The sequence below is a fragment of the Alligator mississippiensis genome, chromosome 15 (genome assembly GCF_030867095.1).
Source record: "Alligator mississippiensis isolate rAllMis1 chromosome 15, rAllMis1, whole genome shotgun sequence".
In the NCBI taxonomy this organism is placed as follows: domain Eukaryota; kingdom Metazoa; phylum Chordata; order Crocodylia; family Alligatoridae; genus Alligator; species Alligator mississippiensis.
Window position 1 is genome coordinate 25,677,171 of NC_081838.1, and position 19,890 is coordinate 25,697,060.

Sequence of the window (19,890 nt, forward strand, 5' to 3'; positions counted from 1 at the left end):
TACCAGTCTGCAAGGGGAAACCCGCTGCTACCTGCAGATCCCAGCAGGATGCTAATAATCTGGGACAAATGTTGTCCTGGAGTCATGCAGCCTGGGACTGGGACTTGTGGTTCCCATTCCAGGACTGTCCTGCCCAATTAGGGTGACCTTAGCCACCACCTGTCCTGCCAACTCTGGCAGCGCACCCCAAGCAAGGAGGACAGGCCGGGCATGGCCTCAGCAGTGAGCAGCTCCAGTTCCTGCCCAGAGGCAGCCACTGCCGGGGCAGCCAGCTGCCATGACTCTATGCCCCAGGACACCACAGGACCACCTCGCCACAGACAGGGAGCAAGTCTGCTCACCAAAAGTGCTTGCCATACCCATCTGGTAAGCCACACAAAGGGAGGAGGTCAGTGTGTGCGTGGGGGTGGGGGGAACACGTGGGGTACGACCCATTCTTGTGCCAGCTCACCCATGCATCCCAAGGCTGCACACCTGGACCCAGTGCCCCACATGGGAGAGTGGAGGGCCCTCTCCTTCCCTGCTGTCCGCTCCCCTCCCATCTCCCTGCCCAGGCTGGCCAAGTGCCCCCCTGCCCACTGAAGTTTGCCCCCCAACACACAGGGAGGTGGGAGGCAGTTAAGGACTACTGAGCAGCCAGCAGCCTCCCAGCTAGGCAGCCAGGGGCCTGTCACACGCAGAGAAATTCCTCAATGGTAGTGACGATCTCCTTGGCTTGGGGAGTTAGACACTCCTGGAGTAAGCAGATACCCCTCCAGACGGCAGTGCACAATGCAGGGAAGCATGGGCTTGCCTGGGGCACCGTCAAAACTCAGGGCCCCACACCAGGTTCTCAGCTGTGCACCAGGCACCATGGCAGTGAATGGCAGGAGGGTGTAGTGGGTGGGGAACCCCTCGTGCATTCAAGCAGCTCGTCACGGTGTGCCCAGGTGATTCTGCCAGGGGCATGCTTGGGGCACAGGCCACACCTGGTGGGGGCCCTGGCTTGGGCCACCGCTTCAGAGAGGGGCGCTGGGGGGAGCGGGGAAGGGGGCATCACCAGCTTCACCTCTGAGCGGGGCAGGAGCTCCTCACCCCACTTATCCTGGTGCCATGGGCTCAGTGGCACAGGAGCAAAGCGCGTGGTTTGTAAAGAGAAGTAGGGGGGAAGCTGTTCCAGAGCTGCCGTGGCAGCTGATGGCAGGAGCCAGCCCTGGTGCGGCCTGGGTAGGGGATGGGGAAGGCAGGATGCCTGCAGCAAGCAGCAAGTGGCTTGCCTGCTCCCACTGTGGGAGCGGGGACAGAGGGCTCAGCCGGTGGCCACCTGTAGCAGGGGCTACCTGACCAACTTCAGACCAACCTGATTGCCTTTTACAATCAAGTCACAAAAGCACTGGATGTAGGTGTCGCCGTGGATGTAGTCTTTCTGGACTTCAGCAAGGCCTTTGACACTGTCTCTCACCCCAACCTCATTAAAAAACTAGGTGACTGTGGCACTGATGCCTACACAGTCAGATTGATTGCAAATTGGCTGAAGGGTCGTACTCAGAGGGTGGTGGTGGGCGGGTCATATTCGACCTGGGGGGAAGTGGGCAGCGGAGTCCCCCAGGGCTTGGTCCTTGGGCCCGCACTGTTCAATGTCTTTATCAGCAATTTGGACGATGGGGTGAAAAGCAACCTGTTCAAATTCGTTGATGATACCAAAATATGGGGAGAGGTGGGCACATTAGCAGGGAGAGAGAGACTTCAGAAAGACCTGGATAGGTTGCAGGGGTGGGCTAACAAAAACAGGATGCGTTTCAATACGGACAAGTGCAGGGTGCTGCACTTGGGCAGTAGTAATTGGCAGCACACTTATAAGATGGGAAACTCCCTTCTTGAGAGCACGGAGGCAGAAAGGGATCTTGGAGTCATTATTGACTCCAAGATGAACATGGGCCGACAATGTGAGGTCACGGTCGGCAGGCCTAACCGGACCTTATCGTGTATCCACAGGTGCATCTCAAGTAGGGCCAAGGAGGTGATCCTCCTCCTCTACGTGACACTGATCAGGCTGCAGCTGGAGTACTGTGTCCAGTTCTGGGTGCTGCACTTCAAGAGGGATGTGGACAACATTGAGAGGGTCCAGAGGAGGGCCACCTGCTTGATCCAGGGACTGCAGGGCAGACCCTACAATGAGAGGCTACGGGACCTGAACCTGTTCAGCCTTCACAAGAGAAGGCTGAGGGGGAACCTGGTGACTGTCTATAAACTCACTAGGGGGGACCAGAAGGGTTTGGGGGAGACCTTGTTTCCCCTAGCGCCCCCCAGGATAACAAGGAATAACAGCCACAAGTTGTTGGAGAGTAGGTTCAGATTAGACATCCGTAGGAACTACTTCGCAGTCAGGGCGGCTAGGATCTGGAACCAACTTCCAAGGGAAGTGGTGCTGGCTCCTACCCTGGGGGTCATTAAGAAGCGGCTCAATGCCTACCTGACTGGGGTCATTTGAGCCCAGTTTTCTTCCTGCTCAGGCAGGGGGTCAGACCTGAAGATCTGCAAGGTCCCTTCCGACCCTATTTCTATGAGTCTATGAACTTGCCACAGTCCCTGGGCACCTGTACACACGACCCCCAAACCGAGCTGGTAAGCGCAGAGTCCCTCAACACTGTATTATTTCAGAGATAATGTGCACTAGCACTCATAAAGAGCCATTCTGTCCTTGCCCTACAGGTCCAGCAGCTGCATGCAGGGGAGAGCCACCAGCGACCAGTAGAGATGCATCTCCAAGGATGCCGCCAGCATTGGCCAGTGCCCTCTGCTTGTGCCATCTCTACCAGTGTCTGAGCCAGGACCACAACACACCACGCTGCTGGACCAGCTGGTCACTGCAGTGGAGGAGCGATTCGCAGACTATGTGGCCTGGTGAGTCCAGGACCGGATGAAGGACCAGGCAAAGAGCTGGTCATTCCTTGCTCGAGAGGCTGGTTGAGGCCCAGGACCAGCAGGATGCCATGGTGGGCCTGGCAGCGGTGGCAATGGAGGACTGCAGGGTCCTCGACGCCATCCTGGCCCTGGTGGTCACCTTTGTGCTGCCTGATCCCTGGCCCCAGCTGTGTCTAGCCTCTAACAGTCACCTGCAATGCACCCCATGCTCCCCAGTGGGCTTGGGAGGAGGCACAGTGCCACCTGCACCAGCCAGGACCCCTGCCTGCTGCTCGCCACCCCTCCACGCAGCCCAAGCTGAAGCTGGTTACAGTTGGCCTGGCTCTGCACATAGGTCTTCCCGGCCCCAGCCCCATTGAAGAGGGCAGGGAGTGGGCTGAGTGAGCTGGACAGCACCTGCCCTTGCCCTCAGGCCATCCTCCAGTCCACTGGGCTCGCCACGGTGCCCATCTGTAGTGGTGTTGACAGAAGCTGGGGTGCTAGGTGCCTCTCGCTGGGATCCATGTCATGGACACCTCCATCCCACACCGCCCCAGCAGTCGTTGAAGAACCAGTGTGAACAGTTTCATGGAAAAGAGGGTGCTTTTTTGGTGGTGGGCATTGGGGTTCGGGGTGGGGTCTGGTGTTAGGCAGGGGAGGGAGGGCAGGTCTGTTGCTGTGTTCTGAAGGGAAATAAAGATTTATTTACGCTAGGCATAAGCTGTGGGACAGTGTCGTGCAGGACTGTGCCAGCAGGCTGCAGACTGCTCTGGGCCAGAGAAGCATGTGGCCAGGGAACAAGGTGTGGGGCCATTTAAAAAGTGCCCCTAGCACTTGGGTTGTTGCAGCAGGAGCCTGGATCGCCCCCTGGATGCTGCAAGAACACACAGCAGGGCAGGAGCAGCCCTGGACCTAAGTGCTCTCATGGGATGCAAATCTGCACCTTAAAGGGTACATGGGTAGACGTGTTCCTGGTCAAAATTTAATGCACTTGAATTTACCATGCAGCAAAATTCAGACACATTAACTGCACACATAGATGCACCCATTAGTTTGTTCCATCTATATTCCACTCTTCCTATGAAGGCTCAGAGCAGCTTAGCATAAGAAAACAAAATAACCTATAAGAGAGACCAGGAACAGAAGAGAAGTTAAAAAAAGAAAGGTGAGACTTGGCATAAAAACAGACCCTCTACCTTCAAAAATACCCCAGCCTAGCTTTGTTTTCCAAATGCCCACACTATATGGAAGGATTATTTGCAGATCATGGCTGCCCCTTTCTCTCCTGGGGAAGGGGGTGGCATTCAAAGAAAAAAAAATCTTTTGACTTTAAACAAAAAGTTGCAGCATTTTTAAACTATTTTATTTGCCTTGGGACCAAAATAAATAATTTAGTGTAATGTATTCACTTGGATGTGGGCGGGTGTCAACCTTTTCTGCAATTTAGCTTTTCACTGAAGCATTTCTTGTTACTGTTGTTTTAAACCAAGAACCTTGTTTAAAAAAAAAAAAATTAACTATTTTACTGACTGTTAGACGCGGGAGCGGCGAGAGACGCACGGGTGAAAGCTCGCTGCGCCCCCGCTCCCCCAAAAACCCTCCAGCAGCCGCGGAGCCCCCGCTGACCCCCAGCACAGCCGGGGTAAGCGGGGCCCGTGGAGAGAGGGGGCTAACCCCTTAGTGTGTGTGTGGGAGGCGGTGGCTGAGTGGAGCCGGGCCGGGTCAAGCCCCATCCAGGCCCCTACTTGGCCCAGCCCCCCAGGGAGCCGCGCGACCGGAGCTGCGTGAACAGGCTGCGCAAACAGGCGCGCTTCTCTGCCGGCGCGCGACTTAGCGCGGAGTTCGTGCGGGAGGGCGCCGGACCCTGCCTGCGCACCCCCCAGGGTAGACAGTCCCAGCCGTAGCCAGCCTACCTGAGGCATGACACGGATGGGCACGCGCCGCACCCCGAGGGTCCCCTCGGGCTCCGCGGCCCCCCCCGGCACCTCAGAGACGGCCACCCAGACGGAGCCCCTGGTCCTGGGCTCCACGCGGACGGAGCCCCTGGCTCTCGGCTGCGGGGGCTGCCTGTCCCTTTTTCAGGCTCTGGGGCCTGGGAGCATGGTGGCCTCCCCTTGCGGGGTCTGCTCCATTTTGGGGTCTCTGGTGCACCAGCTGGAGGAGCTCCAGGCCACAGTCCAGAGACTGCGTGCCATCAGGGACTGCGAGCAGGAGATAGACTCCTACTGCCAGGCCCTTCTCCCCCGGGAGGCAGAGGGTAGATCACAGTCTCCTTCCACGCCAAAGGAGGACTCTGCGACCTCCTGCTGTCTCCAGCCAGGGGCATGGACCACGGTGGTCAAGGGCCCTAAGGCCCGCCGCACCAAGGCCCCTCCCCCACCACAGCTGAGCAACAGGGACGCACCTCTTGCCGCCCCAGCAGAGCCTGCGGAGTTGCCGGCCCCCACAGGCAACATGGGCCTAACTGCAGCTCCCGCCCCTGCTCTCCCCAAGACAAAATGTAAGGTGTTTGTTGTGGGAGACTCCCTCCTGAGGGGGACGGAGGGGCCAATCTGCCACCCCGACCCCTTAGCCCGGCAAGTCTGCTGCTTCCTAGGGGCCCGCATCCGGGACATTGCGGAGAGGATCCCCAAGCTCCTCAAACCCACAGACCACTATCCCATGCTCCTTATTCATGTGGGCACCAAGGACACGGCTCGGAGCACTCCCAGCCAGGTCATGAGGCGCTACAGGGATCTGGGAGCGGGGCTTAAGGGTCTGGGGGCACAGGTGGTGTTCTCGTCGATCCTCCCAGTCTCAGGCTATGGGCTGAGAAGGGACAGGAGGATCCATGTGGTCAACCAAAGACTGCAGCGCTGGTGTCGTCAGGAAGGCTTTGGCTTTCATGACCACAGCCCGCTCTTTGGCGAGAGAGGCAGCGAGCTGCTGGGAAGAGATGGTCTCCACCTCTCTCCCCTAGGGAGGAGGCTCTTCTCAGCCAGAATGGCTGACCTGCTCCACCGGGCTTTAAACTAAGCCCGCTGGGGGACGGGGGGACAACCGCCACTGCTGGCCCGCTGAGCAATCCTTGCAAAGCCAGTGGATCACGGCGCTTCAGGGAGCCCACCCCAGCCCCAGCCCTGGTAAAATCTGTGGGCAAGGAAGGAGCCCCCCAGGGGGCACTTGCCTGCCTGTACACTAATGCCAGGAGCTTGGGGAATAAGCAGGAGGAGCTCATCCTCCTGCTCAGTGCAAACAATTACGATGTCATAGGGATAATGGAGACCTGGTGGGACTCCACCCATGACTGGACCACGGGGATAGACGGCTATACCCTGTACAGGAGGGATCGTGTAGAGAAAAGGGGCGGGGGTGTAGCTCTCTATGTTAAGGAAAGCTACGTGTCCCTGCAAGCTGATATTGGTGACCAGGGTGGAAAGTGGATCCGGCTAACTATAGGCCCATCAGCCTGACTTCTATCCCGGGGAAGATCTTAGAAAAGTTTATTAAAGAGGCCATCCTTAATGGACTGGCCGACGCCAACATCTTAAGGGATAGCCAGCACGGGTTTGTTGCGGGTAGGTCTTGCTTGACCAATCTCATTTCCTTCTACGACCAGGTGACCTATCACCTGGACAAGGGAGATGAGATTGATGTCATATATCTTGACTTCAAAAAAGCCTTCCATCTGGTGTCCCATGATCGTCTCTTGGAGAAAGTGGCCAATTGTCGCCTTGGGTCCCCCACGATCCACTGGCTGGAAAATTGGCTCCGGGGTCGGACCCAGAGGGTAGTAATTGATGGAAGTCACTCATCGTGGTGTCCTGTGACCAGTGGGGTCCCCCAGGGCTCTGTCCTTGGACCCATACTGTTCAACATCTTCATTAATGATGTGGACACTGGAGTCAGAAGCGGACTGGCCAAGTTCACAGATGACACCAAACTTTGGGGCAAAGCATCCACACCAGAAGACAGGCGGGTGATCCAGGCTGACCTGGACAGGCTCAGCAAGTGGGTGGACGAGAATCTGATGGTGTTCAACGCCGATAAATGCAAGGTTCTCCACCTTGGGAAAAAAAACCCGCAGCATCCTTATAGGCTCGGCAGTGCTATGTTGGCTAGCACTAAGGAAGAAAGAGACTTGGGGGTCATCATTGACCACAAGATGAACATGAGCCTGCAATGCGATGCTGCGGCTAGTAAAGCGACCAAAACGCTGGCTTGCATCCATAGATGCTTCTCAAGCAAATCCCGGGACATCATTCTCCCCCTGTACTCGGCCTTAGTGAGGCCGCAGCTGGAGTACTGCGTCCAGTTTTGGGCTCCACAATTCAAAAGGGATGTGGAGAAGCTTGAGAGAGTCCAGAGAAGAGCCACGCGCATGATCAGGGGTCAGGGAAGCAGACCCTACGATGACAGGCTGAGAGCCCTGGGGCTCTTTAGCCTGGAAAAGTGCAGGCTGAGGGGTGATCTGATGGCCACCTACAAGTTTATCAGGGGTGACCACCAGTATCTGGGGGAACGTTTGTTCACCAGAGCGCCCCAAGGGATGACGAGGTCGAATGGTCACAAACTACTACAAGATCGTTTCAGGCTGGACATAAGGAAGAATTTCTTTACTGTCTGAGCCCCCAAGGTCTGGAACAGCCTGCCACCGGAGGTGGTTCAAGCGCCTTCATTGAACACCTTCAAGATGAAACTGGATGCTTATCTTGCTGGGATCCTATGACCCCAGCTGACTTCCTGCCCTTTGGGCGGGGGGCTGGACTCGATGATCTTCCGAGGTCCCTTCCAGCCCTAATGTCTATGAAATCTATGAAGTTTTCCCTTTTAGTATTTCTGTCAGCGGTGTTTAGAGGGAATTCAGAGACTTAAAAGGCCTTTTTCAAATTCTGCATGCCAGATACTGAGAGTTGGCATTTTCTGCACATCAGCAGACTGAAGTCCTGGGCAGAGCGGATCAATGATAACACACCCTTGGCGATTCCCATCCCTGAGGTGTCCTGTCCCCTGAGCTCCAGGACTGGATGCAGCCAGGATCCACCTCTGGGAATAGATACCTTGGAGCTTGTGACTAAGACTAGGATAAACTGTCCACAGCAAAATAACCCTCACACCGGCAAAGGCAGGAGCAAGGAAATCCACAGAGTACAGAGGGGTCAGGAAGGGGGAGGGGAAGCGCAGAGCAGATAAGCAGCAGGGACATACCGCTGAGCAAATTCCCATCAATGTGCTGAAAGACGGCAGGGATTTCCCTAGTCACTGCATCACTCCTGCTGCCCAAGAGTCTCCCTGAGTCCAGTATACCCTAGCCCCACAAAAGGCTGTATTTCACCCAGAAGATGCCTTTATACTTTCCCCACCCTTTCACAGGAGCAGCACCTGCCACAGGCTGCACCTCCTTCACCCCTGCTACCCCATCTCACCCAAAAAAGGGACTTCTGTCCCCTGGCCAGATGTTCCTTCAGAAGGGCAGGGTCCCAGCTGCGCAGCAGGACATGGGATTAATGCCTCGCGTATGACCAACTCCTGTTTCTGAGGGTTAGCAACAAGCCCCAGATTATGGTGAATGCTCTGGAAAGGGATGGGGTTGGGAAGTCAGAGAGATCTGCCCTGGAAAGGGTCCTGGGCCCTGGTCTAGTCCCATTTTACAGCTCTGGAGAGGACACAGAAACCAACCACAGGGATACCATGTTCACTTCTGGGGCTTTAGTAACATAGGATGCATTATAGGGAATGCACTCGAGGGAAGGAAGGCAGAGGGAGCAGAAGGCACCCAGTGGTGCAGTTCTGGAGAACGGAGAAGTAAACCTGCCAAACTGGGCTCAGGGCGTGGCAGTAGCAGGTCCTTACAGACTCGGATGGGCGTGCGCAGGCCTGGGAGAGGAGTGATGTGGTCAGGAGGAAAGACAACGTCAGGATGGAGAGCAGGGAATGCTTCCCTGGACATAAACGCCTTCCTTCTTGCAACTCAAGAGCCTCACATACCAGAACCCTGGGACCAGGGGGGAGGACAAAGCTGGGAGGCAGCGAACAACAATCTCTGGGTATCATTTGGATCCAGTTATCTCGGAAGGACACCTAATTGTGCAGGCATGTCTTCTCCCCCTGGGAGCACTGGCTGCTTGTAGGGAATGATGGGGAATGCACAGGCTCCAAGGCTAATGCAAAGATTGTCTCCTCACTGGTTAACCCACAATCTGGGTTAGCCCGTCTGAGGTGTTTCCTCTTAGCACCCCCCCCCCCCCCACTCTCCCATCCCCACATCAAATCATGGGAGCCAGTCTCTGGGTCCTTTTGGTTCTGCTGTTTCCTACAAGGGCCGTAGGCTACGTGAACTCGTCCTGTAGTCCAACAGCATGAGGCTGCTTGCCTAAATGCAGTCACTGGTGGGTGCTGAGCAGGTGGACATCCCCAAGCCCTCCATTCATTGCCTGCAGAATTATGGATGCTCCAGGGTGAGGATGCACTGGTACTGTACCCAGGGGGAGGATTGAGTCTAGCTCTTCCCACACTCCGAGCACTGATGTGGCTTCTCTCATGTGGATTAACTGGTGTTCAGCCAGGTAGGAGTAGCAGATAAAGGTCCTCCCACACTCGGAGCACCGATGTAGCTTCTCCCCTGTGTGGGTAAGCTTGTGCCGTGCCAGGTTGGACGAGCGGGTGAAGCTCTTTCCACACTCGGAGCACCGATGCGGCTTCTCCCCTGTGTGGACACGCTGGTGCTCGGCCAGGTGGGAGGGGCGGGTGAAACTCTTTCCACACTCAGAGCACCGATGTGGCTTCTCCCCCAAGTGGAGGCGCTGGTGCTCAGCCAGGTGCGAGGAGCAGGTGAAGCTCTTCCCACACAAAGAGCACCGATGTGGCTTCTCCCTTGTGTGGATTAGCTGGTGTCGGGTCAGGCAGGAAGGGCGGCTAAAGCTCTTCCCACAATAGAGGCAGGGATGTGACTTCTCCCCAGTGTGGATTGGCTGATTTTTGGCCAGAACAGAGGAGTGTGGGAAACTCTTACCACAATCAGAGTACTGATGTGGCTTCTCCCTTGTGTGCACACACCAGTGCCTGGCCAGGTTGGAGGGCTGGCTGAAGCTCTTCCCACACTTGGTGCAGTGGTGCGGCTGGTCCCCATTCTGTGTATACAGCTCACGACCAACTGCTGATAGTAACTGGTTCACTGCTACATTCTCTTTCTGCTTTTGGGGCCTCCCCTGACCCTTGTGCCATGGGTCCTTCTCAGGTCTCACGGAGTCCATCTCACCCAAACACCCTGGGGAAGTCTGTGTTGGCTCCAGATTTGCGCACACTTCCTCAGAAACCTGCTCCTCAGCTCTGCTCAGCAGCCAGGCACCTCCTGCATGGCGAAGAGAAAGCCAGATTAATTCCTACTCTTTTGGCAAGGATAAAACACTGATATTCCTTCTGCTGAGATGGGCCTCCATGCAGGACTGGCTCTTCACACATGTATTTTGTCAAGAAAACAAGCTCTTCCTGCCAAAACCCTAAAGTGCTGGGTGTGAGGGAGGGGCTGGGCTAACTTTCCTAATGTGGATTTCAGAGCCAGATTCTCAGGATTTCTGTCCCAGCTGTCACTGCCGTCACCTAAGACCCTGCTGGGAGAAACACCTGTAGGACACGTGCATCAGGATACTATCTGAATGGGTTCATGCTCTAACAGTTTGATGAGACCAGGAGGAACTGCTTATAGAAAGACTGAGAATTTCACAGGGAGGCTCTATCTCACCACACTGCCAGACCCAGGGGAAGATGATGCCAGGTGCTCCACCTGACTGGACTGATATGCTGCAGAAGCCAAACTGCATTAGCAAAGGGAGGATGTAGAGTTGAGGCTCTCTCTTCTCAAAGGAGCAGGGCTGTGCTTCTTACCTGCTTGCAGGGAAAGGTCTGGTGCAGGGAATGAATCCACGGAGGTATCCTCTGCTGACAAGTCCCAGGTGGCTTCCATGTCACAGGAATCTGCGCCAGGACAAAGACCTTGGCATTGACCTGCATGTGGATTCTGTAATGAATCTCAGGCTCTGTGACACTCAGGGCCCCAGCGATGAAACAGAAACAGGGAGATGCGATGCAAACAAGGGGTTTTCACTTCCCCTCAGCCTGAAATCTTGCTAATCCCACATACCCCATGGAGCCAATTTAATACAGCCTGAGACTATGATGAAACACTGCCTGGGTTCTAGGTCACTCTAATCAGGAGAAACCAGGGACAGTCCCAGCCTCTCTCTTGTCCAACAACAATGGCTACACAGAGCTTCTGCCAACTGGGCTTATTTCCATGGGTGACTTCAAATCCTATCATCCCTGGAAAAAGGTGTTAGAGAGGTATGGCTGCCTTGGCCTGGGGAATCAACTCTCACACAGCTCAGTGAACATGGAAACTGAAGATCACAGTAACCCAGGGAAACCAGATCCGTGCCAAAAAATCAAGGCAGCAAACCCACTGTCCCCCAACAGCCATAATTAGGGGAAGAAAAAGAAACAGTTGCTTGTCTCCACTGCTTTGAATTTCAGGGAGTGGGAACCACATCTGCCTGGACATCTTACAGCATACTATAGTGTATTTGAGGTCAGCACCTGCAATGGCAGCACAAGGCAAGTCTACATGTAGTTTCCAGGCACCTGGCACTCCGGCATGGAGCATTTCTGAGGGTGTGGGGTGGAGGGGAACACCACAGCTCACCTGGAGACAGGTCCTCCAACTTTAAGATTTTCTCCTGGTCCTCGTCCTCACAGACCCAGAGCTCCACCTCTCCTCGCTGGATGCGGCAGATTAAGTCAGGGGTGGGACCTTGATATCCTGTTTGGGACAGTGGTTAAAGAGGGTTTTTGACGGATATTGGACAGAGAATAATAAGCCAGGATTTGGGGACTGGATCCAGTGAAATGAAGGATTCTACCAGGACTGTGATGGACAAGGGAGGGTGTCCATTTAGGGTGAAAGAGAAGGCACTGCAGGGAGAAGCCTTCAAGAGATGATAGCCCTTGTCACCCAGGTGGTGGAGGGATGGTCATAGGAAACAAAGCACCAACCACTCCAAGGTATAAAAAGGGTATGAAACTTAGAGTCACCAAGGACAGGGGTGGAGATGCAATGATCTGTGATGTAGTAGAGGACACAAAGATAAAGCTTTCACTGTTTTCAAGGCACCAACATTAACAGACACTGGACACACTTATGGACAGATAACATCTAGATTATCAGTGTAAATCCAGGCAAAGGAGTGGAAATGAGTTACTTTTCAGTGAGGGTTTAAAGTGAGGACTTGTGGCAGTGAAAAGAATCCATGCCAGACGGCTCACAGTGGAAATGTTTTCTGGGAAAGAGGGCGCACGGAAGGATGGTTTGAAAATAGCTGTAGACAGAACTGAAACAATCATCCCATCCAAAGGGAGGATCGTCCCAGAAGGGGAGGGGAGTACACAGGTTGGCAAATACTGCAAGGTTTAATACAAAGGTCCTGGGAGTCACGAATATGGACAAAAGGAGGCAGACGCAGACACGTTTTACAGCACCTGAATTTAGAAATGGTCTAAATTACCTTTGCTGAACTAGAAAAAGTATTTGAGCACTTCCCTAAGGAAGTCCTTTGGGGGAAATGGAGGGAAAAGAAAGCACCAGGAAAGCAAACTGATCTAGTAAAAACTAAGAGCCTCACACCTATGCACAAGCCAGAACAAGTCCCTGTATTAAGAGATCCTCTGGAACTGGAAACTGGTTTTCACTAGGCCCTGCCTAGGCCATCCCTAGAAGTGGATTTAAACCACCAGACAAAAGTTCACAAGGATGAGACTGCTGAAAAACAGGGAGAAGATGATAAACTTCTCAGTTCACATAGCTCCAGGGAGAAGCAGACCTTTACCTAGGGAAACAAGGGCTTGATAATTCCTCAGCATCTGGTCCTGGTAAAGCACCTTGTCTTCATCTTCCAGCAGCTCCCACTCCTTCTGTGTGAAATGCAGAGCCACGTCCTCGAACACCTCCCGGAGCTGCAGTCACAAGCGTTACACTATCAGTGTCTCCTGCTCCAGCTGCCTCTATCCCCAACAGTCCTATCCGCATTCACTCTGTATTACAAAGATCTGAAGCTTAGTCATGATAGGTAGGTAGGGGTGCACTGATACAGATTTTGGGGGCTGGTATTGATAGCCAATTTTTAAGGAGGGATATTGGCTGATACAATCCAATTTCCGATACACAGCCCGGCAGGTTGAAGAGCAGTGTCTGGCCAGTAAGTCTGTTGTGGTGGAAGGGGTTGGGGAAGGGGCGTGAGGAGGGCAGATCAAGGTCCCTGTGGTGAGGGAGGCAGTGGGGCTGAGGTAGGTGCTGCCCAGCCCAGGTGGGGCCGGGTGTGGGGTGGAGCCACAGCTCATCCAGGGGGATGAGGGGTGGCTCCTGCCATGACATGCATCCCAGGAGGGGATGGGGAGCATGTGCCCCTGGATCTGTGCGGGGCAGGGTGGGCTGCTGCTGCAGGCTGGGGCAGTGGGAGCTGAGCCGGGCTGCACTTGGGGCAGAAGTGGCAGCACTGGGAAGGGAGGTGGGGGCGCTGCAGCCCTCCTCCCAGTAGTGCCTCCTCCCAGCAGCGCCACTGCCTGCCCTGAGCGTAGCCCGGCCCAGCCCCCCCCACCGCCAGGAAGAGCCAGATGCAGCCCCGGGTCCAGCCTGCAGCGGCAGCCCACCCTGACTCACGGAGATACAGGGACACACTTCCCCCATGCCCTCCCAGGTTTCATGCAGCAGCGGAAGGCGGCCCCCCACCCCCGCTCTCCCTGCACCCCCCAGATAAGCCACGACTCCATCCTGTGCCCTGCTCCACCCTGTCTGGGCAGCGCCTGCCCCAGCCCCACTCCCTCTCTCACTGCAGAGGTCTCAATCTGCCCCCACACGCCCATTCCCTGCCCCTTCCCCTTCTACCACAACAGACTTACCAGCTGGATTCAGCTCTTGAAGCTGCAAGGCTGTGCTCCTCATTGCCTACATGCTGTGCTGCGGTTGGGCACATGCTCGTGTCGTTTATTGGCCATATTATCAGCCACTCATGCAAAAAAACCGCCAATTTCCATACAGTCAAGGGTATTTGCATTGGTCTGGTATCAGATCAGCACCGATATATCGGTGTACCTCTACAGGTGGGGGTACACAATTTCCCATTATTCGGCTGACATGTTATGTGGACACAGAGCTCTGTACACATTTGAGTTAGTGTGTGTGCCCAAGCCATCTCATTCTGGGAGATGTGCAGCTAATTTAGCTGGCATAAGGTGCTACCCCAGTGCAGACTTTGTAGTGTGGGTGCACCAAGTCTTCCTGGGGAAGCTATATTCATGGCAGTGACACGCAGGACGAACCCCTGCCTGGGAGCGGGGACCACAGGAATTCTCCTTCTCCACCAGACACCGCCCCAGGGAACTCTAGGGCCTGGCACAGTGAGGTCAGGAGTTTCTTTTCCCTTCCCATGTGGCTTTGGGATGGGAAGCTAAGAGCCTAGAGTGAGACTGGATGGCCCCATACAACACATGGGACCTCCCTGATGTCTCACCTGAGCAGGGGTTGCTGTAGACATCCCTGCTGTGTCTGGCACAGGAGTGGAAATGAAGGGATGGAGAAGGAGAAGCTGGAAGAGGGAATGTGGATCTCCAAATGCAGAGACATGTTGGGGTAGGTTGGACTCGTTGCGAAGTAAGTTTCTATGGAAGAAGAATTGTGGCTTTCAAACTCTAGGATCTGTCATATTGTAGGCTCTGGAAATGGAGTCACATAAGGTCTGGACTCTTCCGGGCAAAGTTACACCTGTGGGCATGGAGGTGGTTTCTAGGGATGGTATCAGCTCTGGGGTGTCTTTTTTCCCCACCAGACAGTGGTATAAAGGGACAGAGTCAGGTATTCATTTCACGTTCTTGCTGGTTGTACAAATACTGACTTTCTTTATCCTTACATACATCTAGTTCAGATATGGGGACTCCCTATACATACTTACAAATGGCAACACCAGGGGCATGCACATGGCCTCCACAAATGCCAATATTTTTATGACAGACCTGGAAGTCTGTTTCCTCCATAGCTGCATCTCATCCCCTTCATATAGCTAAGGTACGTCAGTGGCATCTGCATCGTATGGACAGATGGAAAAGAACCCCTAGAGAAATGTCACCAGGATTTTAACAACTTCCACCCCTCCCTCAAATTAAACTGGAATATTCCACCAAGCCAAGCCTACTCATTTCCTAGACACCCATGGTGAAGGGCTGCGAAGGCTACATTGCCACCACATTGCATCAGAAACTCACCCACTACCACACCTGGCTTTCATCCTAAGTACATCACCAGACCCATCATCCGCAGCCTGGTTCTACACTACGTTATCTGTTTCAATACCTCCCACCCACCGGGATACAAAGCTTAAGTGCCCAGACCGGACATTCCTACAAGTACAATACAATCCCCAAACTGTTGTCACTGCAAGCAACAAAGCCAGGCTCACACCTCGCTCCAACCTATTGCAATACCAACCTGGGAACAAGGACAAAAGAGCGCCATTGCTAGGCTCAGCTACAGCCCCCAGCTCAAAAACCTTGGACACATCATGAATGACAACCCCTTTCAATGTAGCCACGAGGGACAAACTAGTCCTGGCTTACCGGCAGCCCCACAACCTCAAGCAGCTTCTCTGTAACAACAGGCTACCTAACTCCCAGTCTCACCAAGGTGCCAGGCCTTACAACGGACCCAAATGCAAACTGTGCTCCCTCCTCAATACACACCACAGCCTCGCTAAACCAAATAATATGGATGTTAGCATCTGAGGGGTTTTCATCCCAAACTCTACCCTTCCCATATAGGCCATTTCCTGCTTACAATGCCCCTCTGCTGTCTACGCTGGCAGATGGTGCAATCCCTACAGGAAGGACTGAACGAACCCCAATCTGACATCAGGTCAGGAAGACACAAAGGCTTGCGACAGGGCACTTTAAGCTCTCTGGATGGTCCACTGCTGACCTCGTAGGTGCTGTTCTGAGACCAAAACTATAAAAAACAAACTTGAATGTGGAATTGGGCAACAAGAAATCATCCATAGGCTGGACTGTGTTCAAATAGGGACTATGGATTCTTATCCTATTACCTAGATTAGCTTCGGTGTCCCCCTTGTGCATGTGGGTCTCTACGTACTTTCCCCTTTCCCAGCACTATCCCCACTCCCACCTCCCTCCTTCCTGTATTTGGTGTTCGAAAGACCCTCTCTATTTGACAGTCTGGCCTGGGCATATTCTTTCATTGCATCTGAAGAAATGAGTTTGGCTTTGGAAATTTTTTTCCTATGCCTCTCTGATTCAATTAGTTGGTAAAGTGCAAATTTATCCTGCCTTCTGCCTGACCTCAGACTAACACAGGTAACTAGCAGCCAGTTGTGCTGATTACTGCTACCAAACTGCCTGCCCATGAGGCGTCTCAGGCACTGGCTGATCTGGAAGACCCTGCTGGCATCCCCTGGAGAGACCCTCTATGCTCATCAGTCCTAGCCAGGCTGGAGAAGAGTTGCTGGGCTCAGCAGTAGAGACCATTGCTCCCTATTTCCTGGTGCTGGCTGAGTGTCACGATGTACCCAGAGGGGCTCTTTCTTGGTTCTTCAGGTCTTAAAATGTTCTATTTGATCAGTTCCTAGAGACAGCTGAGGTTGCACTTCTGGAGGCAGAGGGAGCCCTGACTCCATGGACTCTAACCAGGCCTTCCAGTGCCAGCAACCCTGGATATTGGCATTTGGAAGAGAGTTCCTGCTACTGTCAGCTTCCTCTTATCACTCTTCAGGTCTCTCCACTACCCAAAATTCTTCTCTGAACCCCTGGTTCCTCCTCACCTCTGACTGAACTCCACTCTCACCCCAAACTGAACCTGGTGCCTTGCTCACCTCCAAGCTCTCCCAATGCTTTGGAGGACTGACTGGCCCCTTCTGCACTTGGCCTGGCTCTGATGTTCGGGAGCCTCTCTCTCCCAGTCTCCCTGAGGACGTCCTCTGCATCTCCAAGTTTACAGGCCCTTGCTCGGGAGGCTGCTGATCAGCTTTAATCAGGGTCCCAGCACCTGCAGGTTGGAGAGGAGAATGCGCATGTTAGCTCTGCTGCTGCCGGCACGGGGAAAGCCCTGCTTGTCTCCTGTACTGGCCTGTAACTGAGCCAGCCGGAGGCATCAGCGTGTGGAAGAAGGGTGAGAAAGAAAACTCACAGTCCCACAGCTCTTGCTCACAGACCTCCATGGGTACAAAGCTAGACATGAGATCCAATCACTTTGTCCCAGTGCAGGCTGTTGATCAAGACACCGTGTCAGAGCCTGCAGGGACATCACTCCCTGGGCAAGAAGTTCGAGGGATGTTGGTGCAATGTCAGGATCCACGTTTTAAGGGGAGAGGGAAGGGAAGCGTAAGGCCAGTCTACTTCAGGACATGTGAAATGCTTCCAGGGGCACTGGCAGAACAAGAAAAGCAGACCTGTTGGAGGACTGAATCTATGAAAATGTGACAAGGAGACTTCTCCACGGAGGGACGCTGCCTCCTGCTGCTGGAAAGGGGAGAACCAGCACTTCTTACCTGCTCCTGGGGAAGGGCCTCCTCCAGGGCACCAGCCTGAGCAGCTTTCATCTGTTGACCACTCCCAGGTCTCCTCAGCATCGGGGGAATCTGCAGCAGGACAAAGGCATGGGGCTAACTGTACGTGAACCAGCCATACATCACTGGGGAAACATTTCCCGATACCTGCACCGGCCCTTGATTGGGGCACAGAGGGCTCATGGGGGAACAAGAGAGTTGATCACTGATCCTTACAACTTCTGTGACATCACTGGTTGTTACCATGGCAACACTGCAAGCCCCAAACAAGATAAAGCCTCTTTCTGCTGGGAGCTGTACACATGCAGTGAGAAAGATCAGGGGCTCCCAGCCAGGGCGCTGCCCACCAAGAGATCAAAGCCCCATCTCAACCCTGCCAGGTGCTTATAGATACTGTGGCTGGCTGTATCGCAGGCAGGGGCAGACATCTGAACCTCACACCCTGGACGCAGGACAGCCACTTGGGCACCCAGACCCATGCCCTGGCCTGGTCCAATACCCGACCTGCTGCTGGTTCCTTGGACCTGAAACCTCTTTTCCAGCCCTGTTTTCTTTTTAGTTGCCCCACCAAATCAACTGACCTATACCCAATTACCAAACTTAATAACTGGGGGGGGTGGAGGGTGGTAACTATTGCTCCATATCAAGCCCCTGTTAACCTTATACATCAAACAGGCTGACCTGACTCCTCATCAGGTTGGGCCTCCTCTTTGGGGACACGAGGCCCTGGGGTTTCCCACTGTCCTGTCTCCTCCAAAGTCCTGTTTGTAGCAGAGGCCTTTGGCTCCTCCAGCCGGGAACCACCAGGGTCCTGCAGCGCCCCCATGAGCTGCAACTCGTCTGAGGATGCCTCCTCGAACTTCATGCTCACTGTGACCTGGGGACAAGATTTATACGTCACTGGGGAGCTGGGAACTGGAAGAGACGGGGGTGGGAGGGAACATCCCACGAACCCATGGAGGTGCAGGTGGCAGCACTGAGGACTGCGGTGAAACGAACCCTCTCACCTGGAGCGTCTCGTCCTCCTCCTGCCCCAGCTGAACCCCCTCGGCCAGGGCCACGGCCTGGGCGCAGGTCTCCACGCCGCGCCCCCACTCCCAGCTCCGCGTCTCCCGGGGCAGGATGGCCAGGAACTGCTCCAGCACCACCAGCTCCAGCATCTGCTCCTTGCTGCGGCGCTGGGGCTCCAGCCAGCGCTGGGCCAGCTCCCGCAGCCGGCCGCATACCTCCCGCGGCCCCGCGCCTTCCCGGTAGCGGAGGCCCCGGAAGCGCTGGCGCCAGGCGTGCGGGGCGGGGAGGTCGTGCCCCGGTGCCGGCGGGGGGGTCTCCGAGGGCAGCTCGGGCAGAGAAGGGGGCTGCGTGGCCTGCTTCACCTCCTGCCCCTGGATCTCCCAGCGCTGCACCGGCTCCTCCTGCAGCTGCAGCTTGACTGGCCGTGGGGCCGGCCAGGCTGGGGACGCCCCGCCCGTGCCAGCCTGCACCAGCTGAAGGACTCCTGCCGGGAGCCGCCCCGGCTCCTGCCCCTCCACGGGCCCCGGGGCGGCGCGGGGGAGGCGCGCGGCTGCCACCGGCTCCAGCGCAGCCGCCATCGTCCCCTCGGGAGCCGCCTCGCCGCAGCCCCCGGGGCCTGGGCTCTCGCTCTGCCCGCGCTCCTGCAGGCGCCTCCGCCACGTCCGGTCCCGGGGCCTGCGGGGAGGGAGATGTCAGCGCGCGACGGGAGACCGGGACCCCGCGCCCCGCCCCGCCCCGCCCCGCGGGCTCATCGCTCCCTCCTGCCCCACACGGGCTGCCGCACCGGCTGGCTCCAGGGGCTGCAACCCCCGCCCCGCCCCGCCCCCGGCCCCGCACGGCGCTCGGCCTGGCCGGCTCTGCAGCCCCCGGGCCCCCCCCGCCCGCGGTGCCCCGCAGCCCCGCCCGCACCCACCGCCTCCCGCCGCTGCCCAGCCCGAGCCCCGCTGGGAGACCATAGAGTCGCGGTCTTCCAGAGGGGAGGCGCGGCGGGGAAACCATAGAGTCGCGGTTCTCCACCAGAGCGGGCGCGGAAGCTGCCCCTGGGGCGACCGCAAAGCGGATGCACCTGGCCCGTGGGCGGGCGCGGCGCGGGGTGTGGGGTCCCCTGGCCGCGGCGGGGAAGTAGGGGCTGAGAGCCGCTCGGGGGCGGGGCGGGGCGGGGCCCGGCTGTCCTGGTGTCCCTGGAAGCCCTTCCCGCGGCCCGGAGCGAACTGCGCTCGTGTTGTCCCTCCGCCTCTCCTCACACGGGGAGTCGTGGCTCGGGCCCGCGGCCCCCCGTGTCTCCCGCAGGGAGCGATGTCCACGAAGGATCTGGCATACGATTTCCAGAAATGTTGAAGCCATGGGATAAAAAGGGGGGTTTTCAGGGAAAAACCCAGAAATGCTGGGGAAACGCATGCAA

General features: G+C 55.9%; 1 protein-coding gene across 1 annotated transcript; it reads right to left on the minus strand.

The window, feature by feature from the left end:
* Nucleotides 1-8,551: 8,551 nt before the first annotated feature.
* LOC106737850 (zinc finger protein 263) lies at nucleotides 8,552-19,832 on the minus strand. Its single transcript, XM_059718120.1, has 9 exons — nucleotides 19,402-19,832; nucleotides 18,485-19,163; nucleotides 18,159-18,354; nucleotides 17,460-17,549; nucleotides 16,785-16,957; nucleotides 12,741-12,867; nucleotides 11,561-11,677; nucleotides 10,747-10,836; nucleotides 8,552-10,213 (listed from the first exon to the last, which is right to left on the minus strand). The coding sequence occupies exons 1-9, from the start codon at nucleotides 19,830-19,832 to the stop codon at nucleotides 9,246-9,248; spliced, it is 2,871 nt and encodes a 956-aa protein (XP_059574103.1). The 3' UTR covers nucleotides 8,552-9,245.
* Between the last annotated feature and the right edge of the window lie 58 nt (nucleotides 19,833-19,890).

Coding starts and splice junctions, on each gene's coding strand:
- LOC106737850 (XM_059718120.1), bottom strand. CDS start 19,832: ATGGCTTCAACATTTCTGGAAATCGTATGCCAGATCCTTCGTGGACAT. Junction 19,164..19,401: donor CTGGGCAGCGGCGGGAGGCG/GTGGGTGCGGGC, acceptor CCCTCCCCGCAG/GCCCCGGGACCGGACGTGGC. Junction 16,958..17,459: donor AGGCCCTTCCCCAGGAGCAG/GTAAGAAGTGCT, acceptor TCCAACCTGCAG/GTGCTGGGACCCTGATTAAA.